The sequence below is a fragment of the Rhineura floridana genome, chromosome 7 (assembly GCF_030035675.1).
Source record: "Rhineura floridana isolate rRhiFlo1 chromosome 7, rRhiFlo1.hap2, whole genome shotgun sequence".
Classification (NCBI taxonomy): domain Eukaryota; kingdom Metazoa; phylum Chordata; class Lepidosauria; order Squamata; family Rhineuridae; genus Rhineura; species Rhineura floridana.
In genome coordinates this window covers 139,844,854-139,868,104 of record NC_084486.1, presented here as the reverse complement: position 1 = coordinate 139,868,104, position 23,251 = coordinate 139,844,854, and the positions used below count along the sequence as shown (strand labels likewise).

At 42.9% G+C, this 23,251-nt stretch overlaps 1 protein-coding gene across 1 annotated transcript; it reads right to left on the bottom strand.

Annotated features, from left to right (window-relative positions):
• Positions 1–584: 584 nt before the first annotated feature.
• On the bottom strand, positions 585–21,544 carry ACTL6A (actin like 6A). Its single transcript, XM_061637384.1, has 14 exons — positions 21,423–21,544; positions 19,838–19,914; positions 18,257–18,431; positions 16,712–16,812; positions 15,101–15,198; positions 14,107–14,201; positions 13,321–13,427; positions 11,855–11,944; positions 10,710–10,771; positions 8,542–8,656; positions 6,965–7,045; positions 4,553–4,648; positions 3,089–3,175; positions 585–1,069 (listed from the first exon to the last, which is right to left on the bottom strand). Exons 1-14 carry the CDS (start codon positions 21,445–21,447, stop codon positions 989–991), a joined length of 1,290 nt encoding a protein of 429 aa, XP_061493368.1. The 5' UTR covers positions 21,448–21,544; the 3' UTR covers positions 585–988.
• Positions 21,545–23,251: the final 1,707 nt, after the last annotated feature.

Below are 23,251 nucleotides of genomic sequence, written 5' to 3'. Positions count from 1 at the left end.
AATACTTACACCACTCTTTTTGCTGCCATACATTCCACTAAGGTGGCTGGTCACATGACTGAGCTAAAAGAGGACTGAAATAGGTGTCTCTCCTTGCCCTGCCACACACCCCAGAATGCCTCCTTTTAGGGGATTTACACCAGCATACATTCTGCTAGCTGACCTCTGGCTCAGCCAGGTTGAGAAACTCATGTTAGCGTTATCTTTAGCTGAGCAAGGGTAAGGGAGTTATGCTGGCTGAGCCCAAGATCTGCCAAATCCAAATTCATCAACCCAGATCTTAGATTTCAATTGCACTTTAAGACTATGCTAGAGATGCGAGTATCAGAATTCACACCTACTGTTTAAATGCTTAGGCATGACATATCGTGACTGTTATATTTAAAGAGCAAGACACAAATTTGCCAAGATTTAACTCAAACTGTTGGAGATCTCCCACGCTATTAACAACATTAAAGCTCTCCAGGTGACAGAGGTTGGTTTATCTGTGCCATTCATTCTCCCCTCTGCATGTAAACAGGTAAGATGTATGAATGTAGAGAAAAAAGTGCTCCAAAACAAAAAAACAGAAAGATCTATCTATCTAAGACAAACTAGAGGAATTTATTATGGCCAACATAACACGGAAGACTAGTCTGAAACTAGACACGTTTCTTAGAAAGGCAAGAGATTACATCCACAGTTCATAGCTTAGTTTCCAGGAAAAAAATGATTTTGCAGAAAATAGTTATTTATACAAAAATTATAAAACGTTTGTATAAGAGTTATTGCATTTACGGAGGATGCAGGCATCCGTTTGCTGTCACAGAACCAGTTTGGCCTTTTAAAATACCTATGGTTTGTTAAAAATGGAAATTGCAGAACGCACAAAAAAGTATACATTTCCTACAAAACAGAGACAAAACGTTCCATTCCTGAGTATGCTAAAGCTATCGGGTATTAGAAGCGCTTGGGTGGGCAGCCATTTCTTTTTAATCACAGGAGGTTTTTATGGGCATTTCCTTTCTACACATTGTTTTCCACCTTCTTCGTATTCTTGCTTGGAGATCCACATCTGTTGGAAGGTACCCTGTAAAAGACAAAAGCAGAGATGAGAGCCACCTCTTCAGAAGGACAGTGCAGAGTAGAGAAGAGCAACCACAAGTATTATTATTATTTATTTTTATTTATTATTTGTTTATTAAATTTCTATCATGCCCTTCCAGAAAGAGCCTAGGGTGGCAAAGAAGGGACAAACACTAGAATAAAACATCTTAAAAACATTTTTTCAAAAAAATATTTAAAAATATCTTAAAAAGCAATTCCAACACAGAGAAAGACGGGGATAAAGTCTCTACTTAAAAGGCTTGCTGAAAGAGGAAGGTCTTCAGTAGGTGCCGATAAGATTTATGGGGAGGGAATTCCACAGCGTTGGTGCCACCACACTAAAGATCCGCTTCCTATGTTGTGCGGAACAGACCTCCTGATAAGATGGTATCTGCAGGAGGCCCTCACCTGCAGAGCAATGACTGACTGGGTATATAAGGGTATACAATGACCAGGGAGCTGCAGCAAGACCTCTACAAGGAAAGGTTAACATGTTGGGGGGGAGGGGAAAAGACCTAAGTGGGAAGAAACATAATTGAAATTTATAATTCATGGTGCAGAGAAAGTGGAAAGAGCTTCTCACTGAAAGTTTGGAGTAAAGCTCAGAGCGGATTTACTGCCTCACTGACATCAGAGCCACCAGTCTCCACAGACCAATTTTCAACCACTCTTGTGCAATTACCCAGTCTTCAAACAAAAGCTACAACCAGGATTAATCAAAATGGGTATTTTGGGGAAACACTAACAAACCTTAAATCCTGCATAGAAAAATAAGTGTTTTTAAAAAGAAAAGAATAGTGCTGTGGCAGGAAGAAAGGTATGGACAAACAAGCGCAATGGTGATAACCTGGTAAGAAAATACAACTAGAGGCAGGAAGATCTACAGAAATTGTGGCCCAAGAACATAACAGAAGGATGTCATTTTACATAGACATTTTAGACTTACCAGTATTTTTGGTTGCTGTGAGAGGGGATTGCCAACAAGAAACATATAGGATGGCTTCGAAGAAAAAATGGTTAAAGGTGCAAGCAGAATGGGGGAGAGGGGAAAAAGGAGGACAGGAGCAGAATGAGGTTTGTAGCAACTAGGCCTGGATTTAAAGTTGGATATCAACTGGTCAAAGGTACAGTGCCTATGACAGTTTACCAATTGCTGGCTGATGTGTGCATAATGGAACTGATCTCTTTAACCCCAGTTAAGGCTAAAAGCATTCTCCGCCCCCCTGCTTAGCCAGCTTCAAGCCTTATGGGAGTGGGAGGGGTTATATTCAACTAACCTTAACTCAGAGTAGACCCATTGAAATTAGCAAACCTAAGTTAGTCATGCCCACTAATTTCAGTGGGTCTACTATGAGCAAAGGTTAGATGAATACAACCCTGTACAATCCCCACAGCCTTTTCCTGATCTCTTAACTACAGTTAAAGAGACTGTAGGTGTTAATGCAACCAGAGACCCTTCATGGCATGTGATGGCAACTATTAAGTTATTATTCCCTACGTTTCCCAGGAATATGCAATCATTTACTGCAGAGGGAGAAAGTAGAAAGTGGCACCTAGACCAGCCGAGCCTTTGTCTGACGAGTAGCTACCTTCTCGTGGAAAGAGAGGAGAGCACCTCTAGGTGAGGAGTAGCCAAGATGGTGTCCTCCAGATGTTGTAGGGCTACAAGTCCCATCCTCCCTGACCCTCACCCATACTAGCTGGAGCTGATGGGAACTGGAGTCCCTTAACAACTGTAGGACGCCATGTTGGCTATCCCTGCTCTAAGGACAACAAGAAAGGAGAACCTATTTGCTCTTCAAGTAGGAATTTATTTTGAAATAAGAATTCCTATAATACTTTACAAAGGGCAAATTGCTTTACCATTCTTATATGCACACATTTCTCCCCTTTATCTAATTCTCCCAGGTGCTATTAAGTTTCAACCAAATCTTCTCAGGTAACCCAAGTGCCTTGCTGAGCAGCCCAGTTCCCAAGTAGGTGAGCCTCTCAGTTTACTAACCAAAGAAGCCAAAATGGAGCCACCAATCCAGGAACTAAATCTTCGTTCTACCGTTGTATTGTTCGCTATCAACTTCAGCCTCATGCTCTGAAATCAGAAAAAAAAATACTTCAAAGCGTATTTGAGGAATGCCCAAAGCCAGGCTTGCAGGTGCCTAGCAGGATTATCTTCCCACAGTGGTTCTCAACCTTTTTGCTCCATTCCCCCCTTTCACCATTGTTCAGAATATAATTCCCCCCTTCCCAAGATAGTCTCTCATAGCGTGTTGATGTTTCGCGAGTGACGGTGGTGTTTCTTGTGAGAGAAAAATTTCTTAGTTTATATTATAACAGAATTTCTTGGAGCACTTTCTGGTCTTTAAATAATAATTTAATTTTGCAAATGAAGATAATGCTGCATGTTCAAGAATCGATTTTAATCTGTGACATTCAATAAACTTTATTGAATGTCGCAGATTAAATTAAAAACAAACTACAATTTTACAGATTGTACATAATCTACAGGACATCACACTTTGCTGAATAGTGGTCCCAATTCCCCCCCTGGAACCCTAAAATTCCCCCCTGGGGGGAAATTCCCCTCTTGTTGAGAACCCATGCCCTAGAACAGCCCCATCATTGCTGTGATTCAAATCACATGTGAAATGCCCCTCATGTTTCAGAAGTGGTTTGTTATGCGACTCCTTTTTGCAAAATAGGACTCTCTCTCTCTCTCTCTCTGTGTGTGTGTGTGTGTGTGTGCGCGCGCGCGTGCGTGTCGCTTCTGTTTTCAGAACCTGAGTCCAAAATCTCTTTTGGCACACAGAGCTAACATGATCGTTGGATCGTGGCTACAAATGGACAACTTGCACAAATATCTCTTGTGTCTGCATACTGCATGGTTTGCAATCCTGGTTTGTAGAAAGTGTTTACAGGGCACTAGCCCACGCTGCACAAGTTTCATCTGCATAACAGGACTTTCCCTTCCTATCCCTGCATGCTCCCAAAATCTGCTCCGGAAGGTCTCTCAACTCTCTGGAACAATTTTGAGGGTGTGCGGGGGGTTGCAAGGGAGAGGAAAGGAGGGGGAAGTTCCACTGCACAAGTGGAACGGCAGCATTGAATACAACCCCCAGTTTCCTAGTTTGGATGTGACAGGAAAACAGGTTTAACCAGGAAGCATCCTCTGAAGTCATGCATGTGAGAGAGAAGGAAGGAATACTCAAGCTTGTTGCTCATTCCTGCTCCAACAAACCAGAAATTATTGGATCAGAAACATTATATTTGAACCCCACCTGAAAGGGTAATACATGCAGAGTCCTCCACTATACACCAGTGAACTGCAAGCTGTTGCAGTTCATAGCTCCATCACTGACCCAACACATAGAATCTCCATACTCGTGTTTGGCAAGTGCACTGTTCAAACAGTCAAATACCTGCATTTGAGAAATACAATGAAAATGTTTGCTGTTTGGTAGTCTCTTACCGGAGGAGTTTTCTGAGAGAGTTCTCTATTTAGCCTGTCTGTAAAGCTCTGCAATAGCGTATTGCCTCCTGCTACAATCACACTGCCATAGAGGCCCTGGAGAACAAAGAAAGAATACGTTACAGCTGCATTTTTCTCCATTGCTTTTTACCACACAGAGATAGAAATTGAAAGAACAAAGTCACAAGTTCACACTGCTGATAAAATGAACAAATGAAAGAAAGATGTTTAAAACTTGTGAGTTGTCCCAGTGCAAAACACAAAGAAAATGGGTGGTATTCCATGCTAGTCCTACACAGAGAAGACCCACTAAAGTTAATACACATGACTAATATAGGTTTATTGATTTCAATGGGTCTCCTCTGAGTAGGACTAGCATTGAATACAACCCAGTGGAATTTTCCCATTAAAGGGCAGAGGAATCCTACATCAAGGAAACCAGCATAACTTTAACTGGATTGAAGTATGCCAGACTGTAACTCCAATCAGGAACCCATGGGAGGGGAGAATGCCGGCTCAGCCCAGTGGAAATAAAGTGAAAGCAGCAAAAACCAGAGCTATTCTGTGTTTTTACTTAGCCCACCCTTTTACCTGGCTTAACTTACACTGGGACTGGAGGTCACATGACCAAGTTAAATAGATGTAGGATATGGGGTATGCCCTCCTCCCTTTGGTCCTGCCCCCACCACACCCCCAGAATGCCCATTTTTGGACTTACACCAGCATCACTTACACTGACTTAACTTACGTCAGTCTCACCTGAGCCGGGAGGGGTGGGGGTTTGCTGGCTCAGCCATAGCTGAGCCAGGATGAGGAACTTGCACCATCATAGCTTAGCTGAGCTGGGGCCCAGGCAGCTCAGCTGGAGATCCACCATATCCTAACTCCCCCCAGCCCAGCATAAATACCGATAAGATTGGGCCCTACAGCTTCAGCATTCTGTAGGAAGTCTAGAATTCCATACTAAAGCCATTGTTTGGCAGACAGGGATCCCTAATTCAGCAGAAGCCTGGGAAAGAGGTCTAGTGTGTACAACTTTAATACCTAGTCACAGCAGTGTAATTTGGAATTTCTACCAAGTTTGCACATTCTGGGCACAGCTGTGGATGGATCTGGTGACTATTACTGGGGGCAAAGCAAAAATATAGCAAAGAAGCATGCAAGTGGCAGGGAACAAAGCTGTGTTGGACCACTAAGATGGCAGCCCAATCCAGTGTAGTTTCTGCCATCTCATGGAAAACCTTGTGCCATAATAGCTAAAGCAGCGTGCCCTGTAATACAAGTGGGATAGAACACCCCAAGATTATGGTCTCCCAACCCCATAAGGTCCCCTTCTGTAGTGCTCCTAGCGACAAAAAAATTTAGTGTGATCTTAGGCTATCTTACTCAAAAATAAGTCTTATCAAATTCAATAGGACTTCTTTCCCAACAACTATATGGAGTTGTAATCCTGAGACAAAGGAGGGTCACCCTTCTCCCTCTGAACCCATTCACATGCTTAGATCTTAATCAGGAAGTCCTGCTCCATATCCTATTAACTGGCTGAGTTATGGCATGGGACAAAGCCTTTCAGTGGTGGCACCCATAAGGCAGAGTTCTTTTCCCCAAAACATCTTGCTTCTTCACTCCTTGCTTATAGATACCAGGTCAGTGAGCCTGGGTGGTAACTGACTGTCTGGTCCTCTCAATAGGTCTTGCTGCTTCTCTTTTTGAATGTTGCCAACTGGGATTTTAGATTTTATTCATTTTTAAATCCATGCAAATGTGTGTTTTGACAGATTGTTAGCTATCTTAGGGGTCCACATGGATGGAAAGGTAGGGTAAAATGTTTCACCACTACCACTGCTAATAACAGGGACAGGAGCTCAACAGGACAGCATGTGTTCTGCACAAAGAAGAACCTGGGTCTAATCCCTGGCACATAGGTGATGGGAAAGACTTCTCTCTCCTTGGAGAGCTGCCAGTCAGAAAATACATGGACAAATAATCTGGCCTGGGATAAGGCAGCTTCCTATGTACCTAATGCATTATTAACAAACACCACCTAATATTTACACAGGCTTTTAGAGGGTATGTAAAGCGCTTCAACATCATCTCAGACCAGCCTATGACATTAAGTCAGAATTATCGCTGTGTTGCAGATGGGGAGGCACAGAGTGAAAGGACAGTGGCTCACCTAAGCAAGTTTATTGCTGGGGCAAGATCTGAACCAGGGACTTCCTGACGCACAGGTTCTGTCCATAGCCATGACACTACACCAGCTCTCCTTTGGAGAATACAAGCAAGCTTTTAACAGCATTGTGTGGAGCAGGTTGCAATTTATGGCACGGATCAATCCTGCACTTTGAACTTTAGCTAAGGAAAGAGTCTCCCAGGTCTCTCTTCTATTAACCCATCATGCCTAACACCTACTGGCCTGATGTCTATGTCACACATCCCAACACTCGTGGTGACCACGTGGCTCACGCCAAGCATTGTGTTGCCAGATAAACCCTGGAGAGAGAAGACAGAAAATGGTAAGTTAATACTACTACAGAAGAACCCCCAATATCCTTCGTTTACCACGTGCTCAGGTCCACAAACGGGAGGGGGGAGGACACAAGCAATTCAGAGGGCTGTAGCTCCTGGGGAGCCTCACCTGCCCATCTCTTCCGCATGTGTGAGAGTGAGCTTGGAAAATGCTGTTGTACCCAATGTGTACCCAATTCCCCATTCACTGAAATGATTTCAAAAAGAAAACATCTCTTCCTAACTTATTACCCTATTTAGAACTGCTAAAGAAACTTAACTTTCTTTCAAAATAAGGTAGACCAAGCTTCTTCTCTCTTTTAAACAGCTACGCCTCAACCTGCTAACAATGCATTTTAAAGGAGGGGAAGTCTTAATTACTTAGTCTTCCATGTGGGTATGACTGGGAAAGAGAAAACACCAATCAGAACAGTACAATGTGCGACCCTTCAAGCCAAATGCAGCCTATGATCCAAATATTGTATTTGTAGTCCCAGGCAGGAAACAAAAAAAAGGCAAAAAAAGAGAAACAAAACAGATTTATCAACCCCCCCCAATGGGCTGCTATATGTGGCTGATGAGCTACACTAGCTTGGTGGTCAACAAGTTGTACAAAACAAAGAGGGCAGGAGAAGAACTGCCACTGGTAGGAGAGTGTGTGTGTCTGTGCACGTGTGCTTAGTTAGGAAAGGGCCAGGGCGGACCTCATCCTCACATATTTTCCACATGTAGATGACAGCTTAGACTACTGTTTCCAAAGGAACTGTGATCTGTGTCTAAAGCAGCCCACCCCAAGGCTTTGGCATTAGGCAAGCTATAATTTAAGCTCATACAAGAACACAAGAGATCACCCTTATCTGAACTTATTTTAAACTCCTTGTTACCAGAATTCACTGTCTGCCGATCATTTAATGCAAGGTTAGGGAACTGGATCCAGGTGGCAAACTAGATCCCTCCTTTCGCACGCACCCCATCCCCACAGGCCAACTTTGACAGGTGGGCTACTCATCTATCAATCATCTGGCATCGTTATGTCATCAGACGTCAACCTGAAAGGCGCTTGTCTCTGAAGTCTGTTTGCAAGCCCCTTGCAATGCAAACTGCTTGCAGACTTTGATGTGATGACAGCTACATCTTTACCTAACTCACACTTGCTGTCACATATAATTAAGGGTCGGGCAGGTGAACGTGGTTTGGGAAAAATGACCTCATAGGTCAAATTAGGACCCTTGCCAGGCCTAATTACACCCACAGACCAGAGGCTCCCCACTTCAACATAATGTTGTGTCAAAGATAATGCAAGACACACAAAGCACCCTGGCTCATCTGAAGCTCAAAACACCCACTATTTTTTCCATCCCTCAAATCATTAAAAACCATTAAGATTACAGGACATTTCTCTTTAATAATTCCTATACACTTCCATAACATAACTAGAAGGAGACACATACCCTTTTACAAACCATCTTTCTTAGTTTTACCTTTACATTGGAAGGGTCAAACAAGCCTTCGGGAATTTTTAACCGCTCTGCACCAAAATCACAATTGTAGCCATTGGGGAATTCATAATGTACCGTTGGCATCTGTGCTGCCACCCTGGAGGCAGAAACCACTCGTTTTTAGAAGGCATTTAATGCTTTTCTTTCCCACTTCTCATGCCCAAAAGCGAATTGCATTTCTTACCAAATGTTCCTTATGACAATCCTGAGAAACAGCGACTTGACAAGGCCTGCCCAGAGAACCTTGTGGCATAGAAGGGATTGGAGTCACACCCAAGTCCCAACACAATGTCCACCAGAATTTCCCAGCTGTACTTTTTTCATTTTCTTCTTTGCTTAACAAGTAATTTTCCTAAACAGATCCCATTACGCCATTAACAGACCCTATCCATCCGTTTAAATACCTACAACCCTGGGTTTCCCCAGAAGGCTATCAGTTAAGAAGGAGGAGGGGTTGGGTAGGTTGGGTAGCCTGCCCCCCCTTCCCTTTCAGGGAGGCTGCAAACTGTTCCATCACACCTACCACTAGCAGCTTTCACCTGCAAAGCCAAGCTGCAGGCGGAGTGCAGTCCCAGCATATCCTCAAGAACATGCCCCAGAATTCTTCACAATGCACAGAGACTCCCATGACATATGCTCAAGGGTACATTGGCAGAGATGTCAACGCAGGAAATGTCACCCTTCTGCTAAGCTTGAGGAACTCTGCATGAGGTTGAAAGCTTACTTCCATCTTCTTAGTGAACTGGGGTTGTTTTTTGTTTAAGTAAAGTGTTATCCTAGTTGCTTTTAAGCTGCTTTTATCTGCTCTAGTTGTCTCTCGTTTTTATTTTATTTTTCTCAATCTAATTCTGCCCCCCCCCAGCAATAAGGCAGAAGAATTACATAAACTGAATATTGTATTGGAATTGATCATTCCAGAACTTCACAAAATACCTCATTGTTCTATAAATGTTCAACTTTATCTATTTTTATGTCAATTTAGTTAAAGTAGCTATATTCTGTATTTGGTTAAACCATTCAGAATAAATAGGCAGCTGTGTTCTTTTTCCATCTGCCTGATATACAGATCACAGCCCCAATGATAAGAATCATTCCCAAATCATCATCAAGGATTTAATCCTTTAGGTAACCTAAAATTAAGATATTTGGGTCTAAAGATAATGAATAACCAGTCATGCCTCCAATAAAACCCTGAATTTTGACCCAAAATGGCTCTCATTATTATTGTTGTTGTTACAACAACTACTACTCACTGTAAACTGCCCTGAGCACTGCAACCGTAGTGTAACAACAACAACAACTTCTGCTACTACTACTCATTGTAAACTGCCTTGAGCACTGCAACTGTAGTGGATGGGCGGGGTGTAAGTTTTCTAAATAAGTAAGAAATCATTGGAAAAACTAGCTAGCCAACCAAAAGATATAATCTCACTTGCTCAATTTTAAATCCTACTCCGCCAACCTTGCATCTGACACACTGACTGCATTCTGTTGCAACATTAAACCAGGAATGGGGAACCTGTGACCCTCCAGATGTTGTTTAGACTCCAACTCCCATCAGTCCTAGCCAGCATGACCAATGGTCAGGGAGACGGGATTTGTGCCCCTCCCAGATGTTGCTAAGCTACAGGTTCACCACCCTGTGCTAAACCATGGATTAGCATGAAGAGTACAAAGGTAGTCACCCCCACACTCCCCTCTTCCCCCTCCAACAAAGCTATAAGGAGTTTGGAAGTTTTTGTATCAATTTTAGATCTACGCCAACTTAGCACATCATCCGAACCCTAAACTGGTTATTCTCAACTATGATTCGTGAAAACAAGCCAGCTTCATAAAACGATGGTTTGAAGTTGTTGTTTCCACTATACATAGTTGAGATAACCACAATTTGTCCAGTGTTGACCACATGGCAAGTTGCGGTTAATAAATACAGAAGCAAAAGCTTCCAGATTCCTCCCGACACACATACTGGAGGCAGGGGAGGGAGGAAAGTGCAAGCCCAGTGGAAGGCTAGACTCATTCTTGTAACACTAAACTATAATTTAGCATTATGTCTGAAACAGCCCACAAGCTCAGATTGGAAATAGCTTTGTTTCCTCTGTTACCCATTGTGAAGTTCATAATACAGTCAGAAAGACTTAGCTACATACTGTTCGTCATAAGTTGAATCGGACACTTGGAGGACAGAAGCTTGAAAGTCCTGAATTACACACTGTAGGGGGGGGAGTATTTAAAAGAGAAAAAAATGGGTTATGAAGTTGCATGTTCACAACGTTATGTTATTTTCTACGTAGCCAAATAAAGGCAAGGCTTCCGGCAAGACAAGGCATAGGGAACCTTGGTGCTCCAGATGTTGCTGCACTACAACTCTCATCTTTTATTTTTATTTATTTATTTCTTGCATTTATCATCCCTGTCCATGCTTGCAGGGGCTGTTGGGAGTTGTAGATCAGCAACATGTGGTGAGCCAAAAGTTCCCCACACTTAACTAGACCCAGCCTGTGAATCATGTTCTCACTGCCACCAATGGCAAATGAACATCAAAATGGAGAACAGTACCAGAAGACCAAAGAGGGCAGGCGCTGTGCACCATCCCAAGCAGGCAGAAGCAACAACATATATCTGTAATATCACAACAAGTCAGAGTGGATTCTCTAGGAGATGGAGTTATGGTTTAGAGTTTCCAAAAGACAAATCTTACAGGGAAATGTCTTCATTAGCATTATCAAATGCCACATAAGGCTTTTCCTCTCACAAGAGTCTGTACTTCCATCTTCAAAATTACAGCTATTGCTTGCAGAATCCATAAAGTAGACTGCAGTGCATCTAAGAAATGCAGGTTACCCAGCCCCACAATAAACCTACTCAGTCTTAAAGCTACAATGTCCTGTAGCTCTCATTTTTCAGGTTTCTGTATGTGGGAACTCCAGGATGATGAAAGGTTTTAATTTAAACCAATACCAATTAAAAACAAACAAAAGATCCCTTCACAATTTGCAAAACAAAATCTTAATACATTTTATATTATTATTGCTCTCATCTTTTTTTCTCTCTCACTGACCTGTCTTTCTCCAGATTTTTTTAAACCCTGTCCCTGAGGATGCAATCCTGACCCACACCTTTACTTAGGGCAAGGCCAGGGACCGTGCGCTGCCCCTCCCAGCCGTTGTTGGACTAGTACTCCCATCATCCCTGACCTCTGGTCATGCTGATTGCCTCTAATGGAGGAATCCTACCTACTGCAAGAAATACTTCTAAAGTTATTTTCTTTGTAGGCCCAGAAAAACATACTCACATTACACATATAATTGTGCCAAGTTCTTGTGACCTGTGGCAATTTCTCTTTTCTTTTCCAGTTTGCTGGAGAACCCTCACGAACTGCTTCCTGCAATAGCAAATCAGGATCAGTTCAAAGTGTCCACATCTCAAGACAGCCTAAGAACACAGGACTTGCATTCTAATTTCACCATTGTAGGGAGGCTGCTGAATCATGCAATTCGCAACTTTTCCCAAATCTACAGAATGAGCCTTCATATTATGGGTTTTGTTTACCAGTCAAGAGGCGAGATATAGCTCTTCAATTCTCACCTTTGCACATTGGCAAACTTTAATCTACCATGTCCTTGCTTCCTGCCATTTACTACCAACGTCCTTCGGCCTTTCTGACTGGAGAAATTTCCCTCCATCTGACAATCTCTCCCCACTACCGCCTCCCTGTGGACTCTAGGGAGATAAAATGAGGTTGATTTTGTTATGAAGGTTGTTTACCACTGGTTGGACCCTTGCTCATTTGTAAGCAAGTCTGCTGACTCTCTGTACGTTTCTCTAGTGTACGGTATCTCAAGAATACTTGTTTCATTTCATTTCAAATGCTACCTATTTGACTTTCTCCCTTATCCCCATTTTCAATAAAAAGTTTCTAGACTGGATTCTGGGGTTCGGCTTCCTACTGATTATCCAAGGAATATTCTTCCACGTGCCAGATTGCTCAATTTATGCTATCAGCTTTGATCTGAGAGAGAGGAGGGGAAACAGGCTAAAGCTCACTCAGCTAGCAGTGCCTCTCCTCCCAACAGGACAGCCTGTACGTTTTGGTGGTAGTTGTAAAGAAACGAGTATAGCAAGTAGCCCACCTTGCAGGGTTGTTGGATGCTTCCTTCACAGCTGCCCACCTAGCACTATCAGAACAGTATAACACACAGTTCATCTTAAACCTATCTCCCAAGGGGGACAACAGTCTGCGTCTGTGTTAGAATTGCTTGTTAATATGTGTTTTTTTAATAATATGTTTTTAACCTTTTTTTAAAAGATGTTTTTAAAGCTGTTTTTTAAAAAATGTTTTTAACATTGTTTTGTTTTGATGTTTGTTAAGGTCTGTTTTTATGATGTTTTAAAGTGTTTTTAGCATTTCTGTTTGCCGCCCTGGGGTCCTGCTGGGAGGAAGGGTGGGATATAAATCAAATAATAAATAAAATTTCAACCCTACTGGGCTGGTTCACATGCACATGAGCTCTCAACATCTCTCAGCAAAACATGCCATTTGGCTACAATGAAAAGTATTGTGCTTGAGATCCGAAGGCTCCATATGAACACTCACGCTAACTCTGGGTTGGTGGGGCCCTACAAGGCAGAGGAAGGTCAAGGGGGGGACCCGAAGGTCAAAACATTTGAGAAATATCGCCTGAACTGGAGAAAAGGCTCAAAGAAGCAGCCAACATATACGCAAGACAAGCAACCCTTCTTCCAAATATAATCTCTTACCTTTGACGCGATCATATATGGAGGGATTATCTCAACGTTCATTTCCTGAAATAGTTCTCTGCACTGCATTGTAATGAAATCTCCAGCCAGAGGTGATTTCACAATGCCTACAAATGCATGACACACCAAGAAAAGGTTTCAATACTCCAATAACACAATTTGCACACAAGAGCTTTTCCCCCTTAGCAATAAACCAAACTGTTTCCTGAGCACCTGGCTGGCCAGATTTTGCATTCTCAGGGACCACTTTGTTCTCCAACCCAGCAGCGGGCTGGAAGAGCATTTTGTCACACAAAGAGACCCCTTCCCTCCCGAGTGACTGGGCTGCATATTAAAGGACGGTAAGAACTTCACAAATCACATGCACTCAGGCTTAGCCCAGGCATTGTGTACAAAATCCAAAAGGCCTTGTTCTTATGAGAGAAATTAAGGGAAGGGGCTTTTAAAGACAAGACTGAAGCCCCTCTAGACAAAACACAAAAACAGAGCATGACAATGTGGGCCTTTCTCTGGGCTTCAGCATCTGGTACTCAGAGGTACACTGAATCTGAATACAGAGGTTGCATTTTGGCTCATGTGATGAATAGGCATCAATAGATCTATCCTCCATAATGCTTTTTAGAAAGCTATCTAAACTGGTGTCCCATTACCTCATCTTTGTGAAAGAAATTCCTTAAATTCCTTAATCTTAGTATGAGTGAAGGAATCTTCTTGTTGTTTGTCCTGAACCTAACTTCTTAATGAGGATGCTCAGATTACTATCAACCCCTCTGAAAAAAACATTACCTTGCTGGAGCACATATCCATCATGCACTGGAATAGCAGTGGTGTGGGTTGCTCCACTATCCAGGATCAAGCCTGTGGATCTGCCATTAGCGAAGCTGGTTGAAAGATTTGAGGAAGACAACAGAATCTGTGCAAACAGTACATATTTACGGATGAGATAAGGCGTGTCATTCTTGTAAAAATTGCCTGCAGCTTTTGGGGGAAGGCAGTTAAAAAAAACTAAACTACAGCTGCAATTCTATCAGTATTTACTGGGGAGTGAGCTCCACTGGGCTTAGTGGGAGACTTGCTTCTAAACAAAAATGCATAGGATTGAGCTTTATAATTACTTGAAACTTAAGTCCCAAGCTCCAGTTCCTTAAAGGGTCAGATCAACTGTAGTTCTATTAACACAGCCTGAATGGAAAATTTCTTTTTTCTGCCCTCACTTATTTACACATACATGTCCTGCCCTTCAAAAAGGCTTTCCCAGGGCAACTTTTAAAAAACTGATCTGTAAGCTGCTCTGACAGCCTTTTGACTGAGGGGTAAAAATGCTTTGAATAAATAAGAGAGACATAATAAGCAGACAGGTTAGCGTATACCAAGTTAATTCATGTTGAGTGCTCTTGATTCCTCTGCCTGGAAAATAAGTTTTACAAAGCTGAAATCAATGGGTTGCATCCGATGGTATAGCTCAGCTGACGATAAGGCTTCCATCAGCAGAACAGGGAAGGATTTTTTCTAGCAGTTCCCCCTCCTGTTGGTAGCGTACCCCCCAATTTGCTCCTGAGGATGGAGGAAGCTGTTTCTCTTCCCCCTGACAAAAGCCTTACCATCAGCTGAATGACAGAGTTGGATATAACCTAATAAATATAACCAACCCATCTTTGAGACTAGCACAGTGACAACATATTGGTTTAAATCTTTAAAACTTCATGTTTGATATTTTTGCTTTAAAAAGAACAGAAACTTTGTAACGATGTCCGTTTAATCATTAACATTTTTGGGATACGCTGTAAGAACTGCAGTTTTGCACAAGAAGAAAGCAGGGATATTGTAATGTTCAAACATCAGTTCTGTCAGTTTCTCACGCTTGGCTCTGGTGTTCCACTATAAGAGCAAAGAGACAAGATTTAAAAAAACAATATTTCATTGTAATTTGAGAAGAAACATGCTTCACTCAAAATGTGGTACTTAAATGTTCACAGTGCAAAAATATGTGAGACAGGAAAAACTGGGTTACTTCCTGTTGGAAAAGGCAGTGGACTGGTTCACACAAAGACACCATTTCAGACAAAATATCATCTGCCTGTATACCATGGTTTGCAAATTGGAAGCTGGTCTTATCCATGCATTCTCTCAAGTGACTTCCTCCCCTTCCCAGAGTAAACCACGGTTTTATATTATATGTGCACCAATATAACATTTAAACCATAAATCACGAGCTAAAACTATTTGGAAGGGAACGTGGTTTGCTTTAGTGCACACAAAACAGGCTAACAGCAGGAATAGAGCAGGAAGAAATCACTTCAGAGAAAAAGTTCATAAGGTTGACATTAAGCTAACCCAACCATGGACACTAACTGCCTGGAGTGCCAAAATTCCAGAAGTGACAGCCTCAGTCATATAAAATGTCTTAAAGAGAGATCTACTCTGCAGTTGAAGGATGTACAGAGAAGCAATTTAGCAACTCTGTTATCTAGGCAATATTGTATGCCTAGAGTACAAAAAAAACATAGAAACATCTGCCCCGAGTATAGATACAGTTGTAAAGAGTAGTAGTAAAGATGTGAGAGATTCTTGCAAAGCAGTCTTAGCCAACCTGTTGTCCTGCAGACTGCAACTCCCATCAGCCCCAGTCGACACAGCTATATTGGCTAGGGCTGATGGGAGTTGTAGGTCAAAACATCTGGAGGACACCAGGCTGGCAAAGGCTGTTGTAGATTATGGGTGACCAGTTAACATATATGTTAAAGATGACTTAGAACTCTGGGGGCAGTACTCAGTGTGGAGCACAGCTGTGTGACAGTTAAGATACTCAAATTAAAAATAATGGTAATCAATTCAAGTCTTTAACATTTAACATGCAGGTTGTTATGCTGTTTGTACAATAAGATGCTGGGGGGGGAAGAGAAAGAGCAGAATTTTAATTTCTCAAAGGTAGCAAAAGTAGGGAGTCGGCCTCCCTAGCACTCAAGCTACACAACAGCGGTTTGCAAGAAGTTAGCATTACAGCTAACTGGAGAACAAATAAAGTGGCAACCTGCATTTGTTAATAAACTGTCTCAAACCAACCACCTCAAGTATCAAACACAACAGTAAACAAAGGATAGCACTATATAAATACTATACAGCACTGAATGTCTCAACCATACAATTCTCAAAAGCATGAAATAATCATGGGAACAGTCACAAGAATATATAGAAAATGTCTTTTAAAATTAAGATGACATATTGACAACCTAAGTGCAAATGTCTCGGGTCATCTAAATATGTTCTTTTCCAAGCCCTGGCTTTAAAGTTATTCACTCTTTCCCCCACAAATTTTCTAGCTTCACAATTGTCAAACTGCTAAACACCATTGACTGTCTATTTCAAAGAAAGAAACTGGATTTTTACTCACTGGTGCTTCAGACATTAGGACAGGATGCAAAGCAGCTTCAGATTTAATGTGCATCTTGTACGTGTGATCCAAAATAGCTTGGAAGCCATCCCAGTCTTCAACTGTAACACCAAAAAACAAAATTAAACCTGCTGCTTTTGCCAGAGGTGCTGCTCCACTTTAGCTGTGCAAACATGGCACATGCTCTCAGTGCAAGGCACAACATGAGGGCAGTGAAGGGGGACCACAGAAGCAGGGAGGGGGGCCCTAACCATTTTTACACAACTGAGGACCCTTGCATTGGTGAAATATTATGTCTAAGAACGCAGCGTTCAAACCCAGACCAGCAGCCCTAAGAGATCAAAGGATTCTATGCTGCACTGTAAGTATTGGTGCAGGAACTACCCTGTGATACGAACGATACAATCAGATTATTTTAAAAAGTATAAGACAAGGGCCCTACTCACAACAGTTTACTTTCATAAAAGTACTCGCGTTCTTTGCAGACACAAAGCTTAATCATGGTTTGCATTCCTTAATTGTGATCAAATATGATCTCACCACCTGAACTATAGTTAAACACTGACCTAGTTCATAAATGATGCTAAGCCAAACCATGGCTTAGCTATGGGTAGCGCAGCAGGAGGACTGGGGAAAGAATGACATGGCCATGATTTTTGCTCTAAGTACCAGTATGCTTGCTCATTTACACTGAGCCATAGTTGGGCTTACTGTTGTGTGCAAACCAGGTTGCTGCAAATCTGGTTGAGAAACCAATCTGAAGTGGATCTGCAAACAATGATTTCTATTATCAACAGTTAAGCAATAAATCTGTACTGTATTTTTATTTATTTATTTAATTTGTATGTCGCCCCATAGCCGAAGTTGTCTGGGGGGTTTACAACAATTAAAAACAAATATACAAATTTAAAAACACATTTTAAAAAAGCAATTTAAAAACACATGCTAAAATGCCTAGGAGAAGAGGATTAGCCATGGTAAAGGCAGATTCCAAATCTCTCCAGATGCTCTGATTTTATTGCCTCTCTGGTACACTTCTGAATGTGGTTTTTGGAGGCATGTCTTAGCCAAGAAAGCTAAACCATGGTTTCACCACACATCTGGAATCTTTCCAAGGTTAAAGTAACAAACCATAGTTAAATACAATCTCTATACTGGGCTGCTGTCATTCCGAATAACCAGAATGTCTGCATGGGAGAAAAATACAGCTAGACAGGACATGAGCACATTTTTGGAAACATGCTGCCATCTAAGCGCAGTTGTGTTTTCCCCACAACCACCCTTACAAACTACATAGGAAAGCCTATCTCAGAGCAGGTCAACATAAGTTAGAGGGAATATCTACGGCTCTTCTGTGGGTCTAGCAAGCTTTAAAATCTTGGTTGAAAAATCGTAAGAATCAATTTTTTTCCACTTCCAGATCAAGTGTGTTCTCACAATTAGGACAATAACCTTTTGCAAGTAACAGGAATAATTCCTTGTGCTGGGTCTAAAATCAATACTCAAAATTTAAGAACAAAAAGAGGGAAATGCACAGCATCATACTCATTCCATTTTTCAAAGGTGAAATGGCCTCCATGTTGTCCCTTGGAACTCGCAGAGCATTAGTGTCTATGTAGTATGTTGGGCCCCCTTGTTTGCTTTTGTCACCATCAATCTCCATCATGGAGCTCCCATCATCCCTGTCCAGTACCACGCCAATGGCCGTGGGAAAGTCAACCTACAATGGAAGATTCAAAAACAATACACATACTAAGTTACACCAAAGTTGTCTGTTTGCATTATCTTAGCAAGCTTAGCTGCTGGGGAGGAGAGGTGAAGTTATCACTAGTGCCTCAGCTTCATTTGATTTGTTAAGAGAGTCATGGATTTATTTTATATGGATAATACAAGGACTAGCTGAATGCTAAGGATAAACTGGAAATAGAGCTGCACTCTGAGGCACACCAGATTTTCTGTACTTGTGGCTCTTCTATATAACGTTAACATTTATTTCATGAACGCTGTAGTAGCTTGTTGAACTCTCTTCCCCCATTTTTATTTAAACATTTCTCAAAAAAGATTTCACAATATAGTACAAGGGGGAGGCAGTGAGAAGGGAAGGACAATCAATCAATCTCTGGAGCTGCACTGCTTATTCAGCTTTTTAATTCTAAATTGCAAAAACATGTCTGTGAAGTCTTGATACCAGTTTTCCAGTCCCAGGCACACACAGCTTCCACCTGATGACCCACCAGGTCCTGGACCTGTCTAAGTGCCAGAATATTGTACTTCAAGAGTTAGCAACCCTAGCTGAGATGGCAACAGCTGAGCAGGGATTTGAATCTGGGTCTCCCAGAGTGAATTCATCACTCTGGCCTGGGCCAACTCACCACATCATTTTCCTCTCAAACCAGGACTACTCCTTACTTAAAGAAACCCACACCTTTGTCGATATAGTCTCCCAAAAAATATGGCACTGGAATATGGCACATGACTATGGTCAAAATATTAGGTAATTTATAGAAGAGAGTTTAGGAAGCCAAGTCAAACACAGGCTACATATTCAAAGGGGATGAAGAAACAGGTACTAAAACGTACTGCCTTCAAGTCGATTCCGACTTATGGCGACCCTATGAATAGGGTTTTCATGAGGCTGAGAGGCATTGACTGGCCCCAGGTCACCCAGTGCGCTTCATGGCTGTGTGGGGATTCGAACCCTGGTCTCCCAGGTCGTAGTCCAACACCTTAGCCACTACGCCACTACTTGGGTTAAAATTGCAGGACTGGTAGAAGAAAGAAGATCGGTATTAAGTATGTCAGGGGAGATTCATGCATCTGTATTTTGCAGGAATGCAATACTTAAATGGCAATGGCTTCCATTTATAATATGAAGGGTAAAGCAACAGCCGCTGAGACCTTCCCCTGGGCAGGGGGTCTGTCTGACTGGATTTGTTGTGTAAGCTTGTACATGATCACTACATTTCATATTTTATTGGGCCAGCCATTGTTTGTTGCTCTGGAGATTTCCAGCTCCTTTCTACAGTGTTCAGAGGTTTGCCATGATATCTACAAGCGTTTCAGGAGTTCTTCACGTGGAAAACCCAAATCCTCTAGTTCCCTCTTGAATCTCACTTCTGTTCCTACCTTTGGGCAGTCCTCCCCAGCATAGCCTGCTCTCACCGTATAGGAACCGATATCGAACACCAGAGCGCCAACTTCATCTGTAAATATAGATGCACAATTTGCGTAACTTTAGAAACAAAACAAAACCTTGTCAGACAAGCTACAGTAGGGCCCCGCTTTATGGCACTTTGCTTTACGGTGCTTCGCTAATGCGGTGGTCTCAATTAGACTAAAGCCCCACTCATACGGCGTTTGTTCTGCTTTTACAGCCGTTTTTAGGCATCACACACCATTCTATTCAATGAGTTCCACTTTTCGGCAGAGGTCCGGAACGTAACCCGCCTTATGAATGGGGCCCTACTGTATGCGTTTATTGGCAAAAGACTGCTTGTCAACACAATCAAAGAGAAGAGAGAACACCCAACTAGGCAGGTCCCTCTTCTGGTCAAGCCTACCACAAACCTGAGGCAACTCAAGTCTGCCATTGCTGCCAGCTCAAGGTCTTATCTGCTTGGGAAAGAGAAGAGGTTGCAGCAGCCACCACCACTTCAGTCCAGGGCCAGCATCCCATGTGTGGTTGAGAAGGTACTGCTCGTGCCTGGCATGAATGATTCCTAATTACTAATCACAATGGCTATATTACCTCCAGTACCAGAACAATATACCTGTGAATGCCAGCTGATGGAAGAGCGCTACTGCACAACCTACAATACACACTCTTACATGTCCTGCTTGCCAGTTTCAATGAGAAGTATCTGGGCAGCCGTTATGGGAAAAGAGGGTGCTAGAGCAAATACACTTTTGGTCTGACCTAGCAGGGCTTTTCTTATGAACATCAGATAGGGAAAGTGTGTTTTTCTTCCATGCCTGCTGAATGTCTACTTGCCGAGCAACTTTAAAAGGCACACCAAGCTCTTTCCACAAACTGACTTGCGAGAAATCCATCCTTTAGCCGGCAGTACCTATTCTCTGGAACTCCAGCCTATTCATATGAAGCTACCGTTTTCAGTGTGCTGGGCTGTATTCAGCCAAGTCCTACTCAGAGTTGACCCGTTGAAATTAATCAACCTAAGTTAGCCATGCCCATTGACTTCAACGGGTCTACTCCAACTAGGAGTAGCGTTGAACACCCCCCACTGCTTCTAACGCCTACCAAAAACTTTTTTGTTTAGGAAAGCCTACCTAGATACGCAACTAAAATGCCGAAATTATCAAAATATTGGCATTTGGTCAAAAGCTTGATTTTATCAGTGTCTCCTTTCTATTGTTTTAAATGTAAATCGCTTAACAGCTGTAGTTCCTGCTTTTCATTAAGCGGGATGCAAGTCTTGCTAAATAAATAAATAAATGGCTAATTAAAGGGAAGCTTTTCCCCTGAGCGCGCCGAGATGAGGGGAGAAGGTGCAGCGGAAGGAATTCTACCTCCGGTGCCCCCTCTTAAAGGCACAGGACCTTTTTTCGGGCTCTGCCGGAGCAGCTGCCCCCTTCCCCGTAGAAAAGTGACACTGGGGCGACGCTCAGTTCTAACGGTTCGGGTTCGGGGGCCGGGGCGGTGAGGGAGAGAGAAAAAGAAAGGACGAACCCCTCCTATTCCACGGGCACTTACCCCCTCCGTACACGCCGCCGCTCATGACCGCTCCTGATTTCTCGTTTGGCCGGCACCAAGACACGCGCGCACACACAAACACAAAAAAACCCTCAGCACGCCTGCCCCCCCCCACACCAAATCCCTCCACTCGACCAACCTTGCTCCTGTCGTCCTCCCTTTTCTGGAGCCAATAGAGAGCGAAGCCATCTTCCCAGCCGGCCTATAGCAGCACAGAAACAATGGACGAACCAATCGCAGCCGCCGTCGTGTTGGGCGCCACGATGTTCGGTTTCTCCTTGGCTTGGCCAGACACTGTAGGTCGCAGGTACGTTGAGAGCCTGTTTCTCCCTAGGGCTGCGAGAAAGGAATTAAGTTTGGTTGTAGTTTGAAGGGAGGGGCGGGGCTAAAGGCCAGGCTGGGAGGAGCCTGTGTAGGCTGAGAGGACGCTATACGTTCAGTGGGGCTTACTACCAAGTAACTGCATAGGACTGTAGACCTACGGCGCAAGTTTTATATACATTTACTTAGAAGGAAATCCCATTGCGTTCAGTGGGATATACTTCCCTAATGAGCTGCAAGGATTGGAACCTACGCTTGTAAGGAAGCCTTTTCCCAACTTTGGGTCCCCAGATGTTGTATTATTATTATTAATTAATTACATTTATACCCCATTCTTCCTCCCAGTAGGAGCCTGGGGCAAAATATCTTTAAAACTGACTTTAAAATGTATTAAAACAAAACCTCTTTAAAAACATCTTAAAAAGCAATTCAGACAGACTAGAATAAGGTCTCTACTTGAAAGGCTTGTTGAAAAAGGAAGGTCTTCAGATGGTGCGGAAAAGATAACAGATGGTGGTTAGACTACAACTCCCATCAGCCCCTGCCAGCATGGCCAATGGTAAGGAATGATGGGAACTGTAGTCCAGCAACATCTGGGCACCCAAAGGTTGGGAAAGGCTGTAATGTAGAGGATTATGCTCTTAAATTTAATATTAAGGTAGCTCCTGTGTGTGTTTTGTTGGTATGTTCTAACTGCAAATCATACCACGTGCCAGAACATACATTTAACACATAATTTTGCCACTGTACTATGCTTACAGTAGGGGCCCGCTTATATGGCGGGTTAGGGACTAGGCCCCCGCCGTAAAGCAGAAATTGCCGTAAAGCGGAACCCATTGACAATAATGGGTCGCGTCACATGAAAATGCCGCAAAATGCCACGAAAGCGCAATATCGGCTTTAAAACAGGGAATTTCCCCTAATTGAAAGCCGCCGCATCAGCAGAACGCCGGAAAACGGAACGCTGTAGAGCGGGGCCCTACTGTATTTACCTGGAAATCAGGCAGCTGAACGCAGTAAGATTTACTTTCTAGTATTTGATTGATTGTTTGATATCCCGCCCTTCCTTCCAGCAGAAGCCCAGGGCTGCAAACAAAACTTATTTATTACATTTATACCCCACCTTTCTTTTCATGATTGAAACCCAAGGCGGCTTACATATGGTTCCCAGGTGGTCTCCCATCCAGGCACTGACCAGACCTGCCCCTACTTAGCTTCAGCAGGGAGCTGGCCTTATGTGCCTTCAGACCATAGGCTGGGACTTGGTATAAAGCTGCATCCTGTGTTCCTAAGTGGTCCTATGCAAAGCTGAGTGACACTTAAACAAATAATTAGATTGAGCTTTGCTCAGGGGCAGCTGGTGGCTTCATGTAAGGTGGATGTGGCGCTGGAGCTGGCGCCAGCGGGAGACTCACTTCTCTGGATGCTGCCGAAAGCCATGTACGGGAGCAGCTGCACAACACACCGACGCGGCACTGCAGCATCGAAGCCGACAAGGAGCTCTTGTA

Bases quoted from the DNA above. Each gene is read 5' to 3' on its own strand.
- ACTL6A (XM_061637384.1), bottom strand. From the start codon at position 21,447: ATGAGCGGCGGCGTGTACGGAGGGG. The intron at 19,915-21,422 runs GTAAGTGCCCGT...CTATATTTACAG, and splicing joins CGGCGGCGTGTACGGAGGGG to ATGAAGTTGGCGCTCTGGTG. The intron at 10,772-11,854 runs GTGAGTATGTTT...CCCCCCCTACAG, and splicing joins GGCACAATTATATGTGTAAT to TGTGTAATTCAGGACTTTCA.